Source organism: Talpa europaea (assembly GCF_964194135.1).
Source record: "Talpa europaea genome assembly, chromosome: 14".
NCBI lineage: Eukaryota > Metazoa > Chordata > Mammalia > Eulipotyphla > Talpidae > Talpa > Talpa europaea.
The window spans coordinates 91,256,946-91,281,944 of NC_140082.1; the positions used below are offsets into that span (position 1 = coordinate 91,256,946).

At 68.7% G+C, this 24,999-nt stretch overlaps 2 protein-coding genes across 5 annotated transcripts; one reads left to right on the forward strand and one right to left on the reverse strand.

The window, feature by feature from the left end:
- Positions 1 to 7,993: 7,993 nt before the first annotated feature.
- Positions 7,994 to 15,942, forward strand: DNAJA4 (DnaJ heat shock protein family (Hsp40) member A4; the record flags this gene model as incomplete). Of its 4 annotated transcripts, none has more annotated exons than XM_084253059.1 (7): positions 7,994 to 8,132; positions 10,726 to 10,906; positions 11,693 to 11,797; positions 12,168 to 12,395; positions 12,894 to 13,124; positions 15,426 to 15,526; positions 15,600 to 15,942. In XM_084253059.1, the coding sequence occupies 7 exons, from the start codon at positions 8,001 to 8,003 to the stop codon at positions 15,807 to 15,809; spliced, it is 1,188 nt and encodes a 395-aa protein (XP_084109185.1). In that variant the 3' UTR covers positions 15,810 to 15,942. The 4 variants fall into 4 exon arrangements, with proteins under 4 accessions (XP_084109185.1, XP_084109186.1, XP_084109187.1 ...); XM_084253060.1 differs by having other exon boundaries at positions 8,001 to 8,132; positions 10,675 to 10,906; XM_084253061.1 differs by lacking the exon at positions 12,894 to 13,124 and having other exon boundaries at positions 8,001 to 8,132.
- Positions 15,943 to 17,109: 1,167 nt separating this feature from the next.
- On the reverse strand, positions 17,110 to 24,155 carry SKIC8 (SKI8 subunit of superkiller complex; the record flags this gene model as incomplete). The annotated part of the gene is made up of 10 exons (XM_084253378.1): positions 17,110 to 17,252; positions 18,168 to 18,246; positions 18,728 to 18,820; positions 19,793 to 19,886; positions 20,221 to 20,314; positions 20,414 to 20,562; positions 21,806 to 21,978; positions 22,192 to 22,297; positions 23,574 to 23,601; positions 24,144 to 24,155. The coding sequence occupies 10 exons, from the start codon at positions 24,153 to 24,155 to the stop codon at positions 17,163 to 17,165; spliced, it is 918 nt and encodes a 305-aa protein (XP_084109504.1). The 3' UTR covers positions 17,110 to 17,162.
- Between the last annotated feature and the right edge of the window lie 844 nt (positions 24,156 to 24,999).

Here is a 24,999-nt window from a genome sequence, read left to right on the forward strand (position 1 = left end):
CCAGACTCCTGATTTTGTTAAGAAGCAACAAAGTGAGCTACTGCCCGCCTGGTCTCTGAGGGAACCCCACCTGATGTTTTTGCTGGAACTGTGCTGGAACAAGCCAGCCACAAAATTCACATAAAATTTCAGAGGCCCACTCGCTGGTGGTGCAGGCGGTTGGGCGCCGTGCTGTGAAGCTGTCCGCAGCCTCTGCAGCATGGGTTCGAGCCCGGCCAGCCAGCGAGATACCCACATGGCGCAGCGGACCTCTCCTGTCTCGCCCGCTGCTCCCCTCAGCAGTGTATTTCGTCAGTCTGCCTGTTCTGCTCCCTGCTCTGTCTCTGGGGAATCCTCTCACCCTCCCGTGCATCTGGTCTGTACCCTGGTTCTTGTATAAAAATAAATAAATCTTTAAAAAAAAAGAAAAAGACACTTAAAAAAAAAAAAGTTCAGAGGCCCAGACCAGCCAGAGCAATCCTGACGAAGAGCAGAGCTCGGGGATTCACACGCCTTGATTTCAAGTCACCACAAAACCACGCGCACGGCAGCGTCTCATGGGCATGAGGCCAGACGCACGGCGGTGGGGCAGGGCTCGGAGTCCAGCGGTCAGTCCCCACTCCAGTACTGCTGGTCAAGGACGCCAGGAAAACTCAAGGGAAGGGCCAGCTGTGGGGCGTTCACCCACGTGCAAGGGCGAAAACGGCCCCTTGGTCGCCACACGCAGAGCTGCGCAGAAGCGCCCCGCGTGCAGGTGCTGGAGCCGGGAGCTCTCGGGGGAATGTGAGTGGACCTCTGTGACCTCGAGTCAGGGAAAGCCTCTTAGATGGACACCAGGAGCACAAACAAAGGAGGCAGATACACTGGACATTATCACAAGCAAAACTTGTGCTTCAATGGTCACCGTTCACAAAGTGAGGGGTGACCACGGGGTGGGAGGAAGCATTTGCAAGCCATTGAACTGATAAGAGAAGCGGACGGAGGACACACAGAGCCCTGACCGCACCACCGTAAGGACGCAAACCCTGATTAAGCCGGGAAGGCTCTGTGCTCCCCAGGGCGGGCACCCGGCTTGGCAGCAGCCCGGCCACAGGGACCCCACGCCAGCCAGTCGGCAGGGACAGGCTCCCTCGGAGCTTGGGCGAGGACCGGCCGCGGCTGCCTGGCAGGCTGTGCCCGGCGAGGGGGGCCCTGCAGCATCCAGCTGGCGGGTCGCACCCGAAGGGGAGGGGGGGTACCCCACGCTGGGAGCAGGCGGGCCTCAGGGACACGAGTGACAGAGGCCGCGGCGTCCAGCTGAGTGGACTGGGCAGAACTGCCTGCAGCCCTGCCCCATGGGCCACTCCCTGGTCTCGCAGGGCTCTGGCTGCGCATGGCAGCCCGGACCCACGTCCCACCTGGCAGCCGACCGTCTGGCTGTGCTGAAGCCAGTGGGGCCCACGGGAGCGGCCACACCAGGGGCCCCAGGAGCACAGCTGGCTGCTGGGCCAGGGACACGCAGCTCCGGGACGGCAGCCACGAGAGGCCAGCAATGCCTCCCACCAAGCCTAGCCTGGGCCCAAGGCTGCCTGCACCGTGGCGCTTGCCGATGGGCTGTGCGGCTCTGGCGGCCACAGACCCTCCCGCTCGGCCTTCCCAGCTCTCCTGGCCCTCAGCTCTGGTGTGGCACAAAGGGGCTTTCCTGCGGTCAGGCTGGCAAGGTCCAGCCTCAGCTTCCCCTCGGCCCCACCCCAGCCTTCCCTCTGCAAGCCTGGGAGCGGGAGGGAGGCCGAGCCCCGCTCAGGCTGGAGGCCGCACAGTGGGGCCTGGGCTGGAGGCCCTGCGACGTTCACCATGGGCGGGTGAGTGGGCGGCAGGGGCAGAGGGCGGCCAGGCCAGTCTGTCCACAGCTGCAGGGCTGGCACAGCAGCTTTTAACTCCCCCGCGTGACCGAGGGGGAGACTGAGGCTTGGCGGGCGTCTGGCCAGGTGGGAGTAGAGGGCGGCCCCGGCCCTGCTGGGCCCTCCTGGTGCTCCGGGCCACGTGTCCGTGGCACCTCCTTTGGGGCTCTCCCTGCATACCGGCTGGAAGATCTGCCCAGTGCCACGGCCCACAGGGGCCTAGAGGCTCAGCGAGGCCACGGCCCAGCCCCGGGTGTGGGAGCCAGGGACCGCCCGACCTCCTCTTGGGCCTCGGCCCGCCCGAGCCCTGGTGTCCAGAGCCGCCTCCAAAGCGGCCAGCCCTCGCTGGACACATGGGCCCTCCGGCCCCAGCAGAGCCCGGGGTGCCTTGGCCCGGGGCGGGCGTCTTCTCCCTCATCGGGGGCTGGTGCCCGGCGCCCGCCCTGCCTCCTCCTCCACGGCGGCGCCTCGAGTCCTTGCCTCCGGCTGCCCTTCCCTCCCTCGGCGGCCGCAGCTGCTGACCCTGAGCCCAAGGCCTGTCTGGCCCCCGCCCCCCCGGCCTGCGCCCTCTGGGCCAGGGACACAGACCCTGGGCTCTGGACGGCTTCCTGGCTGGGGTCCCGCCTTCTCGGGCCCCCCTGAAGGATGGCGCTGGCCAGCCTGGCCCGAGCCGCCTCCTCTGGGCCTCAGGTCCGGGGACGGCGCCAGACACCCGGGCCCGTTCTGCGTGTCCCCACCCCCGTGGGACAAAGGCCGGCTCCTGTCACCTGCACCGCTGCCCTCGTGCGCCGGGGGAGCCCGGCCCCGCCAGGCCCCTGCCCCTGGCCTCGCGCTGCCCGGCGGGCTCTGCGGCTCCGGGGTGGATGCCCACCCTCACCTCGCTCCCAGGCTTTGTCGGGTGGCCCCCGGGCCCCGGTCCTGCTGGCTGTGCTGCGGGGCCTCCCTGTGGTCCGGCATGCTGGGCTCCCGGGCGGCAGCGTCCAGCTCTGGAGCTGTGTGGCCTCTGCCGGGAGCGCAGCCTCTCCCGCAGAGAGGCCGGCCTTGAGTGGGCAGTGGGGGCGGGCAGGGGCGGGCGCGGGAAGTGGGGGCGGGCAGGGGCAGGGTGTGGGCGTGGGCAGTGGGGTGGACAAGGGTAGGGGCAGTGGGGGAGGATGTGGGCAGAGGGGTTGATGTGAGCAGTGGGGACGGCACAGACCTGGGCAGTGGGGGAGCACCAGGCAGAGGGACAGACATGGGCAGTGGGGCGGGCACAGGCCTGGGCAGAGGGGGTGGGGCAGGCACAGGCCTGGGCAGAGGGGTGGACATGGGCAGTGGGGCGGGCACAGGCCTGGGCAGAGGGGGTGGGGCGGGCACAGGCCTGGGCAGAGGAGGTGGACGTGGGCAGTGGGTGGGCACAGGCCTGGCAAAGGGGCTGATGCAGGCAGGGGCGGGCACAGGCCTGGGCAGAGAGGGTGGACGTGGGCAGGGGGGCGGGCACAGGCCTGGCAGAGAGGCTGACGTGGGCAGGGGTGGGCACAGTCCTGGGCAGAGGGGGTGGGGCGGGCACAGGCCTGGCAAAGGGGGTGGACGTGAGCAGTGGGGCGGGCACCGTCCTGGGCAGAGGGGCTGACGCGGGCAGGGCTGGGCCTGGCGAGGGGTTGGCAGGGGCCACGACCAGAATGGGGGACAGGCTCATTTCCTCTGTTTTTAGAAGTTCAAGGAGGCCAAGCCGGGTCCTCAGCGGCGAGGTTGCTCGGGATTCAAACTTTCCCTGGCGGCTTTGTCTGCCGGCTGAGGGGAATCTCAAGGAAGCCAGTGTTCTTTCTCATGCAAATCGGCTCCTCCAAGTCCGGCCCAAGGGCTCCCAGCTTCTGGCCCCAGAAAGCCTCTCCCGTGGTGTTAAAAGCCACCTTGGACCAATCTGGCCCCGAGGCGACCCCCTCCCCACGGCCCCCTCTGCAGCCCCCAGCCCAGCCACCCCTGGGCTCTGTGGCGGGCGGTGCCCCAGGATCCACAGGCCTGGCCCCTAGGCCTGCTCCCAGCCGGGGGTTGGGGGAGTGGGAGGGTGTTGGGGTGCTTGGCAGCCTGCAGGCAGCTGCAGGGCGCTGAGGGCTGGAGGGCTTGCAGGCACCCACACAGCTGTGGGGGTGCACGTGGGGTGAGGAGGCTGAACACCAGCCCCCGCCCCAGGGGAGTGCCCCTGTGGCTGCCAGCCCAAACCTACAAAGTGTGGCTTCAAGACAGGAGCCTCTCGGGAGGGGCCGTACCCTGGGCTGGGGTGGCGCCTCAGTGGTCCAGGTGGGGGCTGGGGCGGGGGTGCCGTATCGTGGGCGGACTGGGCTTGCTGGGAGGACGCGGCCATGAGGACGGCCCGAGTCAGAGGGAATGACCCCTTTCCTGGCTCTAAGTCAATGTATTTTTTTAAAGATGTATTTATGTATGCATGCAAGAGCTGGGGTACAGGCCAGAGGGGGGGGGGTGAGAGGAGTCACCAGACAGAGCGGGGAACAGAACAGGCAGACTGACTGAAACACACGGCTGAGGGGAGCAGCGGGGAGACAGGAGAGGTCTGCTGCGCCCTGTGGGGAGCTCGCTGGCCAGGGGTGGCACTCCTGCTGCAGAGGCTGCGGACAGCCTCACCGTGCGGTGCTCAACCCCTTGCGCCACCAGGGAGGCCCTGGCTCTAAGTCAAACACCTTGGTTAAGATCGAAGCCTGGAAAGGTCTGGAAAGATGAGGAGGGGGCAGATTCTCAGGGCTGCTCAGGCCTGGGGGGCTCGGAGAGAAACCCCTTGGGCAAAATTTCCCCAGCAGCTGAGGGGAGAGGGGCCCTAGATGCGAGGCAGGCCCAGGGCTGCGCTGTGGCCTGGGTGTCCCCAGGTCCCCAGCGCTGCAGTCTAGGGAGAGGGCAGGCTCAGGAGCTCTTGCCGGGACCTGGGGCTCACCAGGGGCTGTGCCTGACGGTGGGGACTCCCAGGCTGAGGCGCCCCAGGGGCCTGGGAGGGCTGCGCTCCCTGTCACCACCACCCTGCTGTCGCCCGTGCTGGGAACGGGGTGCAGCCATCATGGAGAGCAACCTGGATTTACCCTAAAAACCCAGGAGGAAACACAGACCTGCAGCCCCGTTCTAGGGCCACACCCGGAGCGCGAGCCCCAACCAGCCCCCTCTGCTCCCCGCGGCTGCGCCCACGCCCAGGGCGGCAGGGGGCGGCGGAGCCTCACCGGGGAGCCCGGCGCAGCCCAGCAAAGCACGGCGCAGCCGCTCCTGACAGACTGGAGGGGACGGAAGAGCGCGACCCGCAGCGAAGACAGTGGCGGCCTGGCAGGCCGGTGACGGGGCGGGCCACAGCGCCCGGCGCTCAAAACCCAGCACACGCCCTGAGGTCCCTGGGCTGGGGGCGGTGGCAAGACCCCAGGGCTGGTGCTGAGGGGAAAATAGTGTCTTTATTAGGAAAGAAGCCATCAGGAGGAGAGAGAGAACCGCCACCCAAAGCCTCTTCTTAGACCCGCCTGATGGGCGGACGCCAGTGCGGGTTGAGGGTGGCGCGGAGGGAGGGCTCAGAGCGGGGACCCAAGGGTGGTGTCTTGGTGTTCCTCAAAGAAAGGGCATTAAGAAATGAGGCCAGGAGATGCCCGCCTGCGCCTGCCCCGCAGCCAGCTGCTGTGCCCTGGGGCAACCCGCTGCCTGGCGCCCTGCACGGCCCTTGGTGGAGCCCAGCAGAGCCAGTTTTTCTGCTCCCAGAGATTAGATAAGCGGGGGTGGGGGGGGGTGGGGGGGTGGGGGGGCCATCCGGGTGCTCGGCGGGGCTGGGGACCGCTGGAGCCGGGGCGGCCCGATGGCCGGTTCCGGTGCCCACTGCGTGCGCATCGCCTGACCCCTGTGCTGGACACCGAGGCCTCCCAGCGAGAGTGGACGTCAGGCCCACGCTGCCCGCTCTCCCCAGCCGGCCTCCTGCCGTCCCAGCCACCCGTCTCCACCAGCACCCAGAGGTCACCCTTCCAGCACCTGGCGCCTGCTGCCCGGCACCCTGGCCTTCCCGCCGCCCCACCCCCTCCCGCCACCCGCTGGCCGCCGGTCTCCCAGGCGCTCCTGGAGGCGGCTCCTCTCCTCCCCACGAAGGTGCCAGCGAGGGCCAGTGCTCAGGGACAGCTGCAGTGAATGGCCCGTGACCCCCCGGGTGCAGGCTGGCCACTGGCTCCCGGGCCCAACGAGCCGTCCCTGGGTATCCAGGTGACCTGGCCTCCACGGGACTGGCCACCAAAATATGGGTCATTGGAAGCTGTGCGTTGGCTCACAATAAAGTGACCAGGGAGCCAAGAGGACTCCTGGCGGGACAAATCACAGGGGCGGGGCTGGGGGGGACAGAGTGGACGCAGCTCCAGAGCCCGGGCCTGGGGTCCAGGAGCTGCTGCCCTACTCCCCCGGCCAGGCCTGACCCGCCAGGCTTTGCCGGCCCCAGCGAGCCCGCCATCGGGCGTCACACGGCGTCTGTCCACTTAGCGCTGAGACCTGGAGACTCAGTCTGGCGGCACCCGAACCCGCCGATAGAGCCACACGGAAGGACTGACCACGGGCGTGGTGGGCGCGGTGGCGAGCGTCCTCTGTAAACGTGCGTGGGGCGGCGGCAACATTCGAGCAAGATACACTTCCTGGAAATCCGCTAGAGAAGCTGGGAAGTTCCATTTCGTTCTCTCACGGGAAGGGCCCTTCACCTTCCCCGGAGGGCGGGGGCCAGCTGCTCGGAGCCCCGCGTGGACGGCGGTGGCCATGGCTGTGGGGGCGGCGGAGCCAGGGCAGGCTGAGCCCCCCGCCGGTCCCCGGGACCCTGCGCGGACTGGGCACGGGGCCTGGGAAGCGGCCCGGAGGGTCCTCGGCTGGGGGGGTTGGGCTGATATCTGCCAGGGCTGCCTCTCTGCGGCATGCGGGGGCCTGAGCCACGCTGGGGGGCCAGTCCTGGCCGGGGCGCTGGCTGCAGTGGAAGGGTCTGGTGGCTCAGAGGGAGGGGCCAGGGAACCGCGCAGCGGCCTTCCAGGCGGTCATCTCTCCGCCGCCAGCCCTGAAGGGGGGGCTCCTGGCTCCGCTGCGGGCCCCAACAGGGCCCAGGAGCCCTGGGAGGTGCGGGAGGCGCACCCCTCCCACCAAGGCAGCAGGGCAAGGCTGCCGCCGGCTGATAGCCGGGCCGCCGCCCATGCCTGGCCCTGCGGCCGGTGGCCAGGCTGCCTGTACCCGAGCTGGCACTGCCCACGCAGCCGGGGGCCGCAGCTGTGTTCTCCCAGGCAGGGTCCGCACCCCGACAGCGTGTGGCTGGGGGGCTCAGGGCGCCAGGGGAGGGCCAGTGCCCACCACTGCCCAGAAAGAGGGCTGGCAAGGCGCCCCCTTACCCAGTGGACGGCTTAGGCCTAGACGGGGGCGGGCCCGGGCCGCCCCCAGCCCGCCCCCAGCTCCCCCCTCCCCCCCCCCCCCGCGGGCCGGGGCTCCGAACACGCGCAGGTCACGAGGGGCCCTCGCGGCTCCTTGGGCCTCTGAGCCGTCCGCCGCCCCCGCGTGAGCGCACAGAGGCGGCCCCGCCCTCGGGAGGGGCGCGGGCGCGGCTGCCGGGGCGCCCCGTCGGGCAGGGCTCAGCGCGCCCCTCGCGTCCGCAGCCCAGGGGCGCGGGTCGGTCCCCAGGCCCGCCATGGCCCGGGGCGGCGGCCAGAGCTGGAGCTCGGGGGAGGCGCGCGAGCAGCCCGAGGGGCCGGCGGCCGCGGAGCCGGGGTGAGCCGCGCGCTGGGGCCGTCGGGGGGGGGGGGCGGGCTCCGGGGACGCAGATCTCGGGGCGGCTCCGGGTCGGGGCGCGGGGCGCGGGGCGCGGGGCGCGGGGCGCGGGGCGCGGGGGGGGGGCCGGGGCCCGGGTCGGGGCGCGGGGGGGGGGCCGGGGCCCGGGTCGGGGCGCGGGGGGGGGGCCGGGGCCCGGGTCGGGGCGCGGATGGGGGGGGCCGGGGCCCGGGTCGGGGCGCGGGGGGGGGGGGGCCGGTGATGCCCGCCCGCGCGCGCCCCGGAGCCCCCGCGGGGGTTCTGGGCTCTGTGGCGTCACGGCGCCCCGAACCTCCCGCCGGCGCCGGCGACACCCCGCGGGGCGCGGGCGGCGGGGCGGGCGCTGACCGGCCGCCCCGCAGCGGCGCGATGGTGAAGGAGACCCAGTACTACGACATCCTGGGGGTGAAGCCCAGCGCGCCCCCGGACGAGATCAAGAAGGCCTATCGCAGGCTGGCGCTCCAGTACCACCCCGACAAGAACCCGGACGAGGGCGAGAAGGTGCGGGCGCCGGGCCGGGCCGGGCCGGGCCGGGCGGCGCGGGGGTTGGGGGGCCGGGCGGGGCCGGGCCGGGGCGGGGGGCGGCGCTGCCCGGGGCAGGGGGGGGCCGGGCGGGGCGGGCCCGGGGCGCGGGCTCCGGAGGGCGGGGCCGGGCCGGGGCGGGGCGCGGGGCGGCGGGCAGGGAGGGACGGGCCCCGCCGCGCGGCCGGGGGTGGCGTCCGGTGCGCGGGGCCCTGCGGGGCCCCGGCCCGGGTTGGGCGAGCTCGGGCCTCTCCCCGCGGCCGCACAGCCCCGGGGTTCCCTGGTCTTGGGAGCCGCGCTCTGGACAAGCCCTAAACCCGCCGCCCCCGAGGGGCCAGGACGGTCCCGCCGCGTCGTCTCGGTGCGGCTGTTGGGCGACCACGTGCCGCCGCCGGCCCGTGCAGGAGCGTCCTGTGGCCCTCGTGGAGCTGCCCAGGGCCCCAGGCGGTGCCCACAGCTGGCCCAGTGCCTGCGGGGGCTGGGGGTGCTGTGCGGCCGGGGTGCCCGCCTGGCCCGGCCGGGCTCCTCCCGGGCTCACACCCGTCGGCTGCAGCTTGGGCCTTTGGGCCGCCCTGGGAAATGACCCCTGGCACCCGCCCTCGCCTGAATGCTCTGGGTGCCCCGGGGGCTTTCAGAGGCTTTGCGGGCACGAACAGCGATGGCTTGGGCGCTCCTGCCCCGCCTGTGCCGCATCCCCCAGCAGGAGCGTGGAGGCGCCACTGGATGGACACCGACGTTTGGCTGCCCGCCCGTGCGGCGCCGGCCTGAGTGCTCCCTCCCATGGCATGTACCCCACCCTGGTGCCCGTCCAGCGGCTTCAGGCGCCTTCGCCCGGAGGAAGCCCGTCCTGGACAGTGGCCTCCTTTAGGGTCAGCGAGTGCCGGCTGCGTGGCAGTCAGTGCCAGTGGCCCAGCTGCTCTGGGCAGGGTTCGCGCCGGGCCTGACCCGAGCACATTCCTGTAGGGGCCGCACGGCCCCTTTCACCCCCGCGTGCACCGCCCCAGCCCAGGCCTGTCACGGACGGGGCACCAATGCTGAGGTCTGGCGGCACCGCCCGGCCCCATGGAGTCCGAGCCCTTCAGCTCTCGGCAGGCCCATCCCTCGTGGTCCCTGGTTCGTGGCCGCAGCCTGTGGGGCTGGTGGGCATGCGGGGGCCGCTGGGTGGGGATCCTGGCGCGGCCGCTCTGTGGGCACTCAGCCTCCCCCACCTGCCGCAGCCGGCACAGGTGGCCCCGTGAGCCTTTTCGCTCAGCTTGTCACTGGATTGTTAATGTCGCTGCAGAAATAGATCCCGCCAGCCCCCCCAACAGCTGGGAGCTCCCCCCCACTCCTCCCCCGCTCCCGGCCGTGCTGCCAAGGCTGCCTGTGTGGTCAGTGCTGCGGGCCCTGACATCAGCGCAGCCTGGCTCCCATGGGCGCCTTCCAGACAGCGATGGGGCTGAGCTCGGGCTCTGCGGGTTGCGCCGCCCTTTCGACCAGTAACAGAATCAGGGCAGACGCCCAGAGGACGCGGGACAAGGGGCGGGTGCACCCTGTGGGGTGCCGGTACCCGAGGGCTTCCCTCCCGGCTGGGCCTGGTCTCGGCACACACCCGAGCCCCCCTCTCTGCTGAGGGCAGTGGCGCGCTGGGCGCTGCTGGCTGGGGCTCTGGTGCTGGGCCTGCTTCCTGGGCGTGGGGCAGCGCGGGTGAGTGCCCCGGGTATGTGGGTGGCCCCTCCCTGGCCGGCGGCCTTGGCCGTGACTTGAGAGCCTGCTTCTGTCACACTTGATCTCACTCGAGGCCGGTTTCTAAGGCCCAGTGATGAGGGGGTGGGAGCACCTGCCCAGTATCTGTGCCTGAGGCCACCCCAGGGCCCCACCTGCCCTGCAGATGCCCCCTGCTGGCCCCGCGGCGGCCCCTGCGTGGAGGTCAGTGTGGACGCGGGTGGGCGGGCAGGCGGCAGTGAGCAGGGGCGAGTTTGGGCACCTCAGGGTTTGTGAGCCCAGAGGCAGCTCCTGGGCTGCTCCGACCTGGTGCGCGTTCTGAGCCTTTGCTGGGCACGGGGTCCAGCTGTGGCCACGGGGATGTCCCCGCGCGTCCTCCCGCCAAGCCACATGCTGCTTCTCACCTCGCGCGCCCTGGCCGGGCCGGCGTCCGCTGGCGTCCGGAAGGGGCAGGCCCCGCTGGAGCTGCGCAGCGCTGAGTGGTGCTGCCCGTGACAGACAGGGGGCCGTGGGGGCGGGAGAGGCCAGCCAGGGGCGTGGGCTGGCCTGTGTCTGTGCCTGGTAAAGTGAGCTGGGGGCCGGCCTCCCCAGGGCAGCCGCTGGGCTCCTGTGTCCCCGCTCCACCTGGCTGCCGCCTGGCGTGCACAGCAGGAGGAAGCCGCCTTGCTGGGCCCTGCCCGGCCCTCCCTGGCCCCCCCCAATCCCCCGCCCACACTGTTTCTGGCTGGGTGGTGGGGGATGGGGTGGGGTGGGGTGGGGTGGGGTGGGGTGGGGGGAACAGACACCGGGCACGCCAGGGGGGCACCTGTGAACGCAGGGCATCCCGCTGCGGGAGCAGCTGACACCTCTCCCGGTCTCCCCCTCCCAGTTTAAGCTCATCTCCCAGGCCTACGAGGTGCTGTCCGACCCGAAGAAGAGGGAGGTGTATGACCAGGGCGGCGAGCAGGCCATCAAGGAGGGCGGCTCGGGCAGCCCCAGCTTCTCCTCGCCCATGGACATCTTCGACATGTTCTTCGGAGGAGGGGGGCGGATGGCGCGTGAGCGGAGAGGTAGGCAGCGGCGGCCCAGGGTCCCTGCCCCGCTCGCCGCGCCCCGGCCCGCCCGCGCTGGCCTGGCTCCAAGTGGGTCGTGGCCTCGTTTTCTGAACTGGCTCCCGAGATTTCCTGGATGATGGAACCTGCCCGTCAGCCTGAGGGCCTTTGTGGCGAGTCGGGCCCCGCACCCGCCCCCGCGCCCGCCCCCGCGCCAGCTGCCGTTTGGAGTCCTGGGGTGCGTCTCCCAGGTTTCCGGCCTTCCCGCCTCCGGGCTGAGCTGTCCTCTCGACTGTCCCGGCCCTCGCGGCCCCGTCTAGTCCCCGGACGACAGCTCTGCACGTGGCCTGGCGGGGCCCGCGGGAGCCTGGTTGTGCTGGCCTCACGCCGGCGCCAATGGGGAAACATGGGGTGCAGCCTGCCCCCCGCGATAGGCAGGGAAGGCGGAGCATCTGCCGCGGGTCTCCACTGCCCGACCCCAGTGTGGACTGCGGGAGCCTGGCCCCCAGCTGAGACGCGCCCCACACCCCCGCGCGAGGGCAGGCGGGGCCAGCACCGGTGTCCTGCACTGACCCGGCCCCAGGCAGGCCGGGCGCGGAGGACCTGCCCCGCCGTGCCACACACGTGGGCAGAACAGGCGTTCGGCTGGAGGCAGCGCTTCACATGGGCCCGGGCCCTGGCTGGGGGGCTCGGCCGCCGCGGGTCCCCCCTTTGCTCGCAGACAAGGAAAGCCGCAGGTCCCTCCGTGGCGCTGCGCGCCTGGCCCGGCTGCCCCCTCACGCGCCGCGCCCGGCTTCCGTGCAGGCAAGAACGTGGTGCACCAGCTGTCCGTGACGCTCGAGGATCTGTACAAGGGCGTCACCAAGAAGCTGGCCCTCCAGAAAAGCGTCATCTGCGCCAAGTGTGAAGGTGAAGACTGTTCCGGGGGACCGGCTCGTAGGCCTGGGACGGCGCGGGGAAGGCAGCGCCTCTCGTCTGAGTGCCCGCTGCTCCGGGGGCGCGCGCGTGTTGCTGGGGTGACTGTTCCTCAAAACCCGCGAGGGTCCAGGCGGCGCCTCGGCCGAGCAGCCGGCGGGGTGGCCTCCGTGCACGAGTGGCCAGCAGAGTGCGGGGCGATGCAAATTTAAAAAGCCGCTTTCCAGAGCCGGCTCAGGGGCAGGCCCCGGGGCGAGGCTGGGCTCCGCGGGCAGCTCCGGGCGGGCGTCCCGGACCCGGGTGGGGAGCCGCCCGCCCCGAGGGTGCCGGTGAGATGGGGGCAGCCACGTTGCCGCCCTCCCAGGCGTCGGCGGGAAGAAGGGGTCCGTGGAGAAGTGCCCGCTGTGCAAGGGCCGCGGCGTGCAGGCGCACATCCAGCAGATCGGGCCGGGCGTGGTGCAGCAGATCCAGACCGTGTGCCTCGAGTGCAAGGGCCGCGGAGAGCGCGTCAGCCCCAAGGACCGCTGCGAGGGCTGCGGGGGCGCCAGGGTGACCCGCGAGAAGAAGCTCATCGAGGTGCACGTGGAGAGAGGTGAGGCGGCCTGGGGGCGGGCCCTGAGGGCGCCACGGCCCGGCCGTGGGCAGAGTGGCCCTTGCTGCGGGCCCGGCGCCCAGGCGCCCTGGGCTCTGCCAGGACAGCTGTTCTCCAGGTGCCTCCTCCCTCGGCCGCCTTCCCACAGACACTCGGGGTGGGACAGGGCGGCAGCGGGGACACCCAGCTGCCTGCAAGGGCTTCTTGTTTGAGACACGCCGTTCCCTGATGGTGCCCCCCAGGGCTGCGCCCCCCATGCAGGGCTGGGCCCCCCGTGTGGCGGACACGGGCCTCCTGGGCTGTGTGGCCTGTCACTCTCCCCCTGCCCCTGGGCGGAGGGCCCTGTGACGCCCAGGAATGTGGGGGCCCAGGGGCCCCCAGCACAGGGTCTGGAGGCCTGGTGAAGACAGGACCCCAGAGGGCGCGGTGCCCCGAGCAGCCGTGCCGACAGCGCGGGTCCGCGGCGGGCGGCTAACCCGAGGGGCTGCTGTTCCGCAGGTATGAAGGATGGGCAAAAGATTCTCTTTCATGGAGAAGGCGACCAGGAGCCTGAGCTGGAGCCGGGCGATGTGATAATTGTGCTTGATCAGAAGGACCATAGTGTCTTTCAGAGGCGAGGCCACGACTTGATCATGAAAGTGAGAATCCAGCTCTCTGAAGCCCTCTGTGGCTTCAAGCGGACGGTAAAGACGCTGGATGACCGCACGCTCCTCGTCACGTCCCGGCCAGGTGAGCCCGGGCACCTCGGCGGCTGTGGGGCCGGGACGCGCCCCCTGGAGACCCGGGCGGGGGCAGACGGGGCGCCGCCTCCCCCCAGGGCCTGCGGCGCGCCAGCTCGTGCGGGGAGACAGCGGGGAGACCGCGCTCTGCCGCCGGCACCTGCCCTGGGGCTGGGGCAGGGGGGGTGGTGGGGGGTACGGGGGGAGCGAGCCCAGGCGGGGCCCCCCACCTGGCCCCCAGGCTGGTCCAGGCGAGGGGCCGGCTCCCTCCACCTCTGGCGCGCTCTGTGCCGGCGTGGGGTGAGGCAGCGGCCCGCCCGGGCCTGGCCAGAGTCCTAAAACTTACTTGGAAACAATGTCAAACTGGCCAAGTCGGGGGAGTGGACGAGGAGGGACCACGTGCGGCTCCCGGTGCGCCCCGCCCCTTGCCAGCCCCCCCACCCTCCTGCACCCCCCAGAGCCCTTGAGCAGCTCTTGTGCTCCGCCCCCGCCCCCCACCCCCCGCACATGCGACCAGGGAACCCCAGTGTGCGGCAAGGGTTTTAGATGTTACATACGCGCTTTATTTATGCTGCAGGAACTGGGGTGCAGGCCAGAGGTGCGGGGGTGAGAGGCTCACCAGAGACAGTGGGGAGCAGAACAGGCAGACTGACCGAGACACACTGCTGAGGGGAGCAGCAGGGACGGGGGCAGCTGCGCCCGGGGGTCACTCCCGTCAGGGGTGGGGCTGGGCCGTGGCTCCAGGACTCACCCGCCCCGCGCCCCCCTCCCAGGCAGCGGGGAGGCCCAACCCGACTCCTTTACAGATTTCCTGAGGTCAGGTGGACCCGAAAAACACTTCGTTTGTGAATGTTTCTGAGATTCAAAGTGATTTTTGTGAGCATTTATTACAGGCCCATGAAATACAAATTAATCCGAGCCAACAATGCCACCCGCAGTGGAAAACCTGCACACCCTGAAACACACACTCACACACACACGCACACACACACCCCCTCAGGACTTAGAGCGTGAAGCGTGGCCAAGGATCGGGTGTTCCAGAACCAACAGTGGTTTCTGGCTGTTAGAATCCCGTGTGCCCGCGCCCGCGCTGGTGGTGTCTGAAGGGGGATGTGGAGGTTTCGTGATGCGCCTGATTTGCAAGTCGCTCCTGTTCCTTCTGATGAGAAACTTCTCCCCAGAGTCTGCTTTCTAAGGGAGGGCTGTGGGGTCCCGGGAAGCCGTGGCGGGAGGCTGAGCCAAAGGCCGGACGGGCCTCCTCGGGCCGGGGCCGGGCCTTTGCCCTGTCCGGGCGCCAGGGTCTGCAGCTGCGGCCGGGGCGAGGGGTCTCCGCTGCGGAGCTGTGGGTTTGATGCAGGCGCCCCGGGTGGCGCTCAAGGATACCACGGGACTGCTGGGCGCCTTCTCTGCGTGGGACGCGCCAGCTCCAGTGGCCTTAAGAGCCGGGTCCTGCAGCCTCAACGGCGGCCCCAGCCCGGCCCCTCAGGCCCAGCCAGGCCCCGCGGGAGGCCCAGGGCCGCAGCCCCGCTCCCCAGACACAGGTCCTGCCAGCGTCCCCCACCCCCACCCCCCCGCCCTCAGGGCCCCAGTGGCCCGCGCCCATTCTGGCCCACCCGCCCGGCAGGGCCTCTGCGTCCTGGGCGCTGCCCATTCTTCCCAGAGAGGCAGCACCCAGGATGACAGCCTCCCTGGGGGGGACTCCCCCAGACACTTCAGAGCCCCCCAATCAAGGACAAAGCCCTTACTCAAGAGCGCCCTCACCATGCCAGCACCCCAGGAGTCGTGCCAACCCTTGCACCGCCTCTGGCGCCCCTCCCCGGGGGCGCTCAGGGCAGCGCAGCATGTAGGCCGGGGTGGTCTGTGGTCGCCAGGCTGGGGGGAGGGAGGCCCCCCTCAGCCTCTTGGTGGCCAGCAGTCATCAGGTTAGCGGCGGACGATAAACACGCGGGGGAGGCCAGTAACTGAGGGACTCGCCAAAGGGCTGTCACACTCCCTTGAGAAACTTCAGCTAAAGACAAAGGGCATTGGGGGCCCCCAGGGCCTCGTGCCGGGGACCCCTCGGGAGGCGAGGCTGGCTCGGCTGTTGGGCACCCCGCGGCCTCTCACCGGTGTCCGTGTCTCCGCCTTGGCCTCTGCGCCCGTCGGCCAGAAGCCGGGGCCTCTGGATTGTGGCCGGGCTGAGGGCGATGAGGCCTGTGTGGCCAAGCAGGCCCAGGCCCCCTGCTCGGAACGGGCTGCTGAGGCGGGGTGGGGGCTGGCCGGCCGGGGGCTGGCCCGGTGGACCTGCCGGCCTGACGCCCGTCTCCCACAGGTGAGGTGGTGCGGCACGGCGACCTCAAGTGCGTGCACGGCGAGGGGATGCCGGTGCACAGGGCGCCCCTGGAGAAGGGCAGCCTGGTCCTGCAGTTCCTGGTGAGTGCGCGCTCGTGGCCCGGCCGGGCGGGGCGGGAAGGAGCCGCCTGCTGCCCGGTACCTTGCCCCCCAGGTCATCTTCCCTGAGAAGCACTGGCTGCCGCTGGACAAGCTCCCCCAGCTGGAGGCGCTGCTGCCGCCGCGGCCGAGCGTGCGGGTGACGGAGGACATGGACCAGGTGGAGCTGCAGGAGCTCAGCCCGGGGGAGCAGAGCTGGCGGTCGCAGCGCGAGGACGAGGAGGAGGACGGGCCCCGGGCAGGGGTGCAGTGCCACACGGCCTGAGCCTCGGCCCCACCCACGCTTGACCTCGCCAGCGTGCGCCCCTTCCCCGCCACCCCCGTGCCGAGCGTCTCGGGGCGACCTACGTCGTAGCGCGATTTATATCTAAACGTTCTAAGCGCGAATCTCCCGCGTCGCGTGGATGTTATTTGTGGCCTCAGACGCGACCCGCCTGCTCCTGGCGGCCACGGTGTATGCCCACAGGCAGGGTGGCTGGGCCTCTGGGTGGCTCCCGCCCGACCCTCCCGGGCCCCGTCCAAGTCTGGGTTCCGGGGGCACTTCCTTGGGAAAAGCACGTCCCAGGACTTGGTCAGCGCCTGGCCGGGGTGTGACCGAGGCCACCGAGCCTCCTGCCCCGCCTGAGGCCTGTGGTGAGGACAGGCCCGTTAAGGGGCTCGGGGCACCTGTTTGCCTGTGACCCGCACCTTGTGCCCGTGGTTTCCCTGTCGCCCTCCGCTAAGCTGCCCCACTCAGTGCTGCGGTGTAACGGAAGCGCCCGGTGTCCAGGCCCAGGCAGCCATGGCCTAGCTCCTGCCTGACGGGTGACCCCAAGGCGCGTAACCGCCCAAGCTCAGCAGCCTTCCAGAGGGCCTCCCTCCCTGCACAGCCGTGTCATGAAGGGCTCCCGGCTCATGTGCATCTGGCCCTGACGGTGCTCCCTGTGACACGTGGGCCCAGGCCCAGGCCACCTCGCCGGGGCTGGTGTGGCTGTCGTGCTCCAGGCTGCACGTGGGGCTGCCTGCCAGACCCTCTTGGTTGCACGGGAACCCCCCGGGTCAGGGGAGATGGGCAGGCAGGTGGGGGGGTCCCCTGTTCACCTGCTCTTCCAGTGGGGCCATGTGGAGCATCCACATGGGTGCAGGCCCCGCCCCAGCCACGACCGAGTGTGGCCTCTTGGGGTCATGCACAGCAGCGGAACCAAGCTCGTGTGATGGTGGACTTGGCGTCAGGCGCTGGGCTTGCGCCACGCAGACCACGGTGCCTCCAGGGAGCGAGTGCCCCCTGCACGTGGCGGGCGACTTGAGGGCGATGGGGGCCTGACTGAGGGGCACACGCAGCTGCAAGCAGTAAGAGGCAGGCGCTGAGGAGCCCCCGGGAGCACCCCTCTGGGTCAGAGGCGGCAGCGGCTTCTGCCTCCCGAGCAGCCGGCCGGGCAGGGCTGGGGGACCCACAGAGGCTCACGGACCCTGGCGCGTCCCCGTTGAGGGCAGGCGAGGACGGGCGTCGGGTTGGACAGCACGCACGGCAGCTCCCACGGAACAGGTTTATGTTGTTTCTATAAAAGGTAACCCTTGGCTGCAGCGTCTGCTCGACAGGCGGGGGCGGGGCTGCGGGGGCGGGCGCCTGGCCACGAGGCTAAACAGGGCAGTCGTAGACGTGGATTTCCTGGTCATCGCCCACAGACACGATTTTGGAGCCGTTCCCGCTGTACTTCACTCCCCACACCTGTGAAGAAACGAGAAACTTCTGCGGGCGCCTCCTCGCGCGGAGCCTCCCCGGCTGGGCTGGGCGTGGCTGAGGCAGCGGCCTCTCCCCCACTCCCGGGAAGGGCTCTGGCCCCCGAGGCGACTTCCCAGCCACACACCCCGCACTCCAGGAAATCTCCTTCCTAGACACAGATCGACCCTCACAAACCTTCTGAAGATGCAGAATGCAGGGGGGGGGGGCGCCCCAGAGCCTCAGCAGGGTTCCTGCTGCAGGACGTCACCCCCACCCCCGGGCTCTGTGTTGAGGAGACCCCACGCCCTTCCCAGACGCGACGCGACGGGGCTGCAGACGCCAGGCCAGAGCGGCCCTGACCCAGCACTGTGGCCGGTCGGGGGCATGGGACTCCAGCGCGCAAGGCGCTCCGATGAGGCGAGGCCGCCTCTCCGAGGGCCACGCCTAGGCCCAGGAGCGGAGCGTAAAAACCAAACCCCTCAGCTGTACTGGCAACGATTTAAGATTCCATGTGAGAAAGCAAGACCCACGGCGCCCGTGCTGAGTCGCGCGAGGGGACACGCACAGCGGCTTGGCAGCTCCTGGCTGGGCGGCGGTTAATCAGTTAATCACACTGAGGAAAGTCCTGCCAGGCTCCGAGTGGAGGGCGCGTCGGCCTGACACCCAGGGGTCCTGTGCCCAGGAGCCACAGCCCCACCTTCACCCCTGGCTGACCCTGGTGGTCGCTCAGCCAAACACCCGGTTGCGTACAGGGGGCGCCTGCTCCGGACGGCCCGGAGTGACAGACACCTGGACAGCACCCGGCACCAGAGAGCAGGTGCAGCCCCGGGTGGCTGCCTTGGGCCACCCAGAAGTGCCTGCAGGGCCGGCCTGGGCAGCTGGGCAAGGTCCGGAGGGGTACGCTGGGCGGGGCAGCCTCACCTGGTCCTGGTGGTCAAAGAAGGTGTGGACACACGTCCTCGTCCCAACATCCCAAACCTTCACGCTTTTGTCGGACGAACTGTTTGGAAAGGGGTGTCGCTGTCAAGAAGCGCTCCAGGCCGGGGGCTGCAGAAGGGGGCACCGGCCGGCCCTGCGCACCTGCCCGCCGCTGCTTGGGAGCCCCACCCCGGCGGGGCCGTGTCCCCAGCCCTCGTCCGCCCGCCCTGGACCTGGCCTTCACACGCCCACCACCGGGCAGGAGGCCCGCTGAGGCTCCTGGGGCGGCTCTGGGAGGCCCGAGTCTCAGGCAGGGGCCAGGCGCCTTCTCAGGCTGCCTGTCCGGCCTCCCGTGCCTAAAAGCGCCACCTCCCACGCACGCTGGCCGAGGCGTCCCGCACGGGAGCTGCGGCAGAAGCCCTGGTCTGTGAGGGAAGGGAGGTCTGAAGCGTTTGGCCGCGCAGAAGCTAGGACGGCTGCCTTCACTACCCCGCGGCAGACCAGAGCCGCCGAGCTCAGCGAGGGCCGCTCCGTGCTCAGAAACAGCCGAGGGCGGCGCGTACCTGGAGACAAAGTGGGTGTCGTCGGGACAGAAGGCCACGCTCAGCACCCAGGACGCGTGGCCGCTCAGCGTGCCGGCCAGGCTGGCGTGTTGCCTGAAATGGAGAGCATCGGACAAAGAAGGGTCAACGCTGGCCTCGGGGAGCAATGCTGCCCCGGCTGCTGCCCGTCAGCGGCCGACTGGGTCAGCGCGTCCTCGCGGTGGGAGCCAGGGCCCAGCTCCCAGCGGGCCGAGCTCGGAGGCGCAGGTCAGGGATGTGGCCCAGGGAGGCCACGGCGACGGTGTCCGAGCGAGGGGCTGAGGCGCCCTGACTAGGGGTGGACAGGCCGCCTGTGACCCAGCAGAGGACAGCAGAGGCCAATCAACGCAGCCATTTTCTTTTGGATAAAGTGACTGAGGCCTGCAGTTGCCCCCAAAGACAGGACCCACTGAGGAGGGCAGCCTGGCCATGGTATGGCCACACTGGCAGAGCTGTGGCTGCAAGATGGGCCGGCGCGGCCACCACCAGGGCAGGGGCTGGGAGCCTTGAGACAGAGCGGGGCTCCGGGATGGCGGCCACCCTCCCCTGGCAGCCAGCCTCTCCCTCTGGGCCTCGCTCGCCAACTCTGTGTCCATCTGGCAAGTGTCTGTCTCCAGAGGATGCCACGGAGGACAGGCTCGTGGGGCTGAGTAGGCAGCGGGCCATGAAGGCAGAGCAGTCAGACCAAGCGCCAAGGCCTCAGGCCCCAGAGGGCGGGAGGGGCTCAGGCCCAGACCATGCACTGTCCCCACGTGACAGGGACCCAAACACCAGCGAAGTCCACCTCACCTGGCCGGGAGGCAGCAGAGGACCTGCCGGGCACTCACACCCGCTGTGGCCACTGCCCACGGCCTCTCCCCTGGGGCAGTGCCTCCTGAGCCCCGAGAGGCAGAAGGGCTGAGAAACAGCAGTGTGACCCCGGCCTGCCAGGTGCGCAACTCGGCGCCAGGACGGGGTGGGCGTGAGCATCTGATGGGCCAAGTGAGACTGGACAGGATGCAGGGCCAGAGGGCCCAGGAGACACCTAAGCCCCGGTAGGCAACTCACACGTCGTAGATCTTGATGTAGCCGTCGTCGGAGGCGGTGACCAGGAGCTGGGAGTCCGGGGAAAAGGTCAAGGAACGGATGGGCATGGCGTGGCCTGAAATGCACAAAGGCCCCGTTAGCCCATGAGCCTCCATTCCCTCGCAAGGGCCTCCAGTGACCACATCCTTCCTGGCGGCAGGCATCAGGGTGGGCAGCCCTGGCACAGCCCAGGGGGCTTCCCATTCAGGGAGGCGGACTCCCCACAGGGGAAGGGAGAACCGAGGAGGCCCCAGAGTCCACAGCATGCGGGGGCAGAGCCAGCCGCTGTGGCCCCACGTTCTCGGGAGGCAGCCAGCACAGAGCGAGCCCTGTCCGGGTCACCGTGGCCGCTGTACCAGCACACCTGGCCCCACCTCAGACGGCGCTTTGAAGCCCCCCAGGAGCAGCACCTTCCAGCGTGTGCAGAAGCTTCCCGGTCGCAATGTCAAAGATGTTGATGATGCCGTCGATGGCGCCGCTGGCCAAGTACTTGCCGTCAGGGCTCTGCAGGGAAAGTGACAGTGGGGTGCTCGCTGCCGTCTGTCCCACCCCGTGCACCCGCCGGCCACCCGCAGCCACACAGCCGGGGGGCAGCCTCCTCACGTAGGCGATGCTGAGGATGAACTTCCCCCGCGTGTCCAGAGAATACTCCTTTTTCCCACTTTCCACACCAAAGATGTTCACTTTCCCCACGTGCGTTCCCGTGGCCAGGTACTGGGAGTCAGGAGAAAAGGCCAAGGTCCAGGCATCCACTAAACAAGGAAGAAGACGAGACCTTAATTTAAAAACTGAAGTTTGGGCCTCCCGGGTGGCGCAGCGGTTGAGCGCTGGGTTACGAAGCTGCCCGCAGCCTCTGCAGTGCCGGTTCGATCCCCGGCTGCTCCCCGGCCACCGGAGGAGGGTCCCACATGGCGCGCAGACCTCTCCTGCCGCCCGCTGCTCCCCTCAGCAGTGTCCTTCGGTCCTTCTGCCTGCTCTGCTCCCCGCTCTGGCTCTGGTGAATTCTCTCACCCTCCCGCGCTTCTGACTGTACCCAGTGCTCGTATAAACAAACAAACAAATAAATAAAAAATAAATCTAAAAAATAAAAAATAAAATAAAAACCGAAGTTTGGTAAAAGGTACTTTTCTCTAGAACAGTGACCCAGGAGATGGGGGTGAGGGGCTCAGCCTTGGCGCCTTAGGTCTGCACAGAGGGCAGGACGCTGTGGGGGTCACCCGCCCCCAGACCAGACCCGTCCTCACATGGGACAGTAGCGGTGCTTTGAAGGTCCGTGTGATGCTAAAAGCTTTATGCTGTAACACAGTTAGTAGTGAAGTGAAAAATAACTTAGATGCATCCTCTTAAAAAACTTTTGGGGGGCCTCCCCTGGTGGCGCAGCTGTTGAGCGCTGGGTTGCGAAGCTGCCCGCAGCCTCTGCAGCGCCGGTTTGATCCCCGGACACCAGGTGAGGGTCCCCCATGGCGCGCAGACCTCTCCTGCCGCCCGCTGCTCCCCTCAGCAGTGCACTTCGGTCCTTCTGCCTGCTCTGCTCCCCGCTCTGGCTCTGGTGAATCCTCTCACCCTCCCGCGCTTCTGACTGTACCCAGTGCTTGTATAAATAAATAAATTAATTAAAAAAAAACTTTTGGGATTAAAATCAGATTTTTCTCACAACCATGACTCCCGTGAACAGCTATCGTGACGGGAATCAGAAACAGTCGTCATGTAAAATAAGTGCTACTATCACTTAGAAGAAGAGACATTTAAGAGTAACTGTTTTGAGTTATTGATAGAACCTTTCTCAGACCTCCACTAGGCATTTTTGAAGTTCATTCCAAAAGAGAGCGGCGGAGCCAGGCCTGACCTGACGCACGGCTCTCCACAGCCTCGACTCCGTCTCACAACAGACCCGTGGCTCCGGCTGCCTCTGCCGAGCAGGCGGGAACACATCTGTCTGGTGAGCCCTGTGCACCCCCCACACCCCCAGCGCCCACAGGCCGCAGCCGCTCTCACCAGGCCCCGCGTCTATGCACTTGATCTGTTTGCCGTTTTCCAGGTCCCAGAGCCGGATGTGCGCATCCAGAGAGCTGGACGCGGCGATGGGCAGGGTGTGGCTGACGTCCACGGACACCACGCCCAGCTGGTGTCCCTCCAGACTCCACTGCAAGTCCAGCCTCTCGTCACACCTTAAAGGGGAGCAGAGGCGTGGGGCTCCCCTCACACGACATGCTGCCCCGGTGCGCCCCAGCCCTGAGCGCAGACCCAAGGACCTGAGCGCTCCAGGGGGCCGCCGGCCGCCCCACGGAGGATTCCGGCTTAGGCACCAAGGAGCCCAGGAGCCAACCCCCAGACCCGGTTTCCAAGGCCCGGGCCGGTGGGGGGGGAGGGGCAGCGCTCACCACTTCCAGACCTTCACCAGATCGTCGAGGGACCCGGTGACCACCGTCTCGGCGCTCTCCTTCTTGCTCGTCCCCCAGGCGACGGACCAGATGGCATCGTCGTGCGCTACAACGGAAGCGGCGGGTCAGCGAGCTGCAGCCTCCAGGGCGGGGCCTGGCCGTATACGCGCAGACCGAAGGCTTGGGGGTGCCCGGCCTGGGGGACCAGGGCCACCGGCTGGACCCTGCTTTAGCACCAGTGTGTGGCTCTGAAAGGCTGACCCTGGACCGAAACAGGAAACGCGGGGCCCCTGCCCCGAAGAGCTCGCTTTGGAGATGTCTGCGAACAGCAGCGAGCTCAACCCTAAAAGCAAGCGCCTTGCACGGCTGCCTCTGACACAAATGTGGGCGCAGAGGTGGCCGGGGATGTGCTACCCACAGGGCACAAAACTTGGGCGGCGTATAAACTCCCCGCAGTCTGCGCAGTCTAGGAACATCCCCCTCACCTCACGGACAAGGCGCCAGATGCTTGGAGGCACCCGGTAGCTCGCCAGAGGGAGACACTAAGGAGGGCAGAGCCGGGACTCAAACCCAAGTCTGCAGGCTGTACCCCAGGGGCACCCAGGGCGCTGCAGGGTGCCAAGCACATGCGGAGGCTCCCTTTGCAGCAGGCGTGACCGCCAGATGCCCCAAAGCTGCCAGCGGTGGGTGGCAGACCAGCGGGGTTCTGTTTCGGGGGCGCAGCCCACCGAGCCTGCCAGCTGGCTACCTGGGGTCACTGCCCGCAGCTGCAGCAACGGAGGGGCTCCCCAGCGCACAGCAAGCTGGAAGAGTGTTTTTGGCTCAAACCTGCAACAACCCAAGTGCCCCCTGCAGCGCCCCAGGTGGTGCTCGCCTCGCCAAGGCTGCAGGGAGGAGGCTGAGCTCGCTCTGGCACAAGGCAGGTCCACCTGCGACCTCTGTGCCCAGCCTGGCCCACCCGCCCCGGCCCCCTTCCCGCCACCTCTGGCCAGCCCGGCCCCCATACCGGGCCCCCGCAGACGGTCACCGCACGCGCTGGGCAGCCCACCCTCCTCCGTACAGCGCCAAGGGCTCCAGGGCCCAGGTGGTCATATGCGGCTGGGCCCAGGCTCCTTCTGTGACCAGGCCGGGCAGGCCCCGCCCCACCCCCGTGGTGGTGCCCTCGGGCAGGAGAGCTTTCTGGCCATGCTGCAGGCTGCCCTGGTCTCCTGCTTCTTTTGTGCGTCGTGCAGCTGCGGCTTGTGTGAGTGTTCTGCTGTCACTGCCTCTGCCAACTCTTCTGCCAAGCGAGTGAGCTTGGGAGCAGGGGTCTGGTGGCACCAGGGAGTCGTCAAGAGACCCAGAGCTCGGCTCACGGCGCGTCCCGGGCAGCGGCTGCTTACCTTGCTCTTGTTTGAAGAGAATACTGTACTGGAGGAGAGCGGGCGCGTTAGCCGTGGCAGAGCCAGCTGACCCCCCAGCATGGGGGACTGGACCCTAGTCCCTGCCTCCGCCTGACTGTCCCTCCGGCCCCTGAGGTCCTGCCCAGGCAACAGTTAGTCCCACCAGAAAAATTTCTTTCAGAACGGAACGCCAGTCTCTCCTCCCTCAGGACCATGCCAGCCCCGCAGGGCGCTTGGGATCAAAGCCCCTGGCTGGGCGCTGGTCACCGGGAGGCCAAGCTGGTCTGCAGCAGGTGACGCGGTTGCACTGCCCTGGAGGCTGCCAGCCCCCAAGCGAGACACCCCCTTTGCTTTTTTTTTCCCTTTTCTGCATACAAACGCTTTCAGGCATCCTCAGTCTCCCCGAAGATGTGGCGAGGAGCAGCCCTAGCGTGCGTGTCCCTCCCTGCACCCCTCTGCTGTGGTGCGCCCAGCCGCCTGCTTCCGGACCACACACCCAGGCGCCAGTGGGTGTGACCTTGCAAGGGGCCCTGTGAAGCTCTGCCCCCCCTCCGCCCCGTCCAGCCTTACCTGGTTGGTCATCTCTGTAACCGCGGACGGGGGCCCAAGGCCGGCAGCTCTGTGGAAACAACGGCAGGTTTCAGCGAGGGGCCATCAGGACAGGGGCTACGAGGTCCCGCTGGGATGCAGTGGCTCTGCCAATCCTCTGGGGGTTAGCCTGGACCCCAGCCAGCACTGCCAGGACCAGCATGTGCTTCCTCCCCGGGAGCCTGGGGACCCCCACGCCGTCTCCTCCACTTCAGAGGGGCCAGCCTGCAGCCCTGCTTCTCTTCAGAGACACGAAGACACAGGCCCCTCACATTTTCAGTACTGTTCATGCAAAACTGCCACAAGCCAACATGGCAGCAAAGTGGGTTCAGTCAAGCATGCCTGCAGGAACTGGGAGACACGTGGGGGGTGGCAAGAGAGACAGTTCTCCCAAGGGCCTCGGCGTCCTCACGGGCGAGCTCAGTCTCACACACGTAAACTCGCTTAGGAAGAGACCGAGTCTGTCGGGCTTTGTATGGGGATCTGACACTGCGCCAACGGCTGCGCCTGCAGTCTTGCAAGGCCCCTAAGCCTGCTCAAGATGTTAGTAAATATGTAAAATGAAATACGCAGGGGTAGGGGTAAAGACAAAGCCCACTGCATCGCCATGATCTGAGGCAGTTGTGAGTGTAAGACCGCCAGCGCTCCCTGGAGCCTGTGCCCACACCCACGCAGGCCACAGGGCCAGCCCAGGCACGACGTGCTCTGCGGGTGGCTCTGTTTACACCACCTTCTTGAAATCTGGGCTCAGGCAGTCAGCGCACGACCCAAGGCAGGTCTGCGTGAAGCGTGTTTCTCCAGAGGTCCTGATGCCCCTGGGCCCAGGCCCAAGACAGCA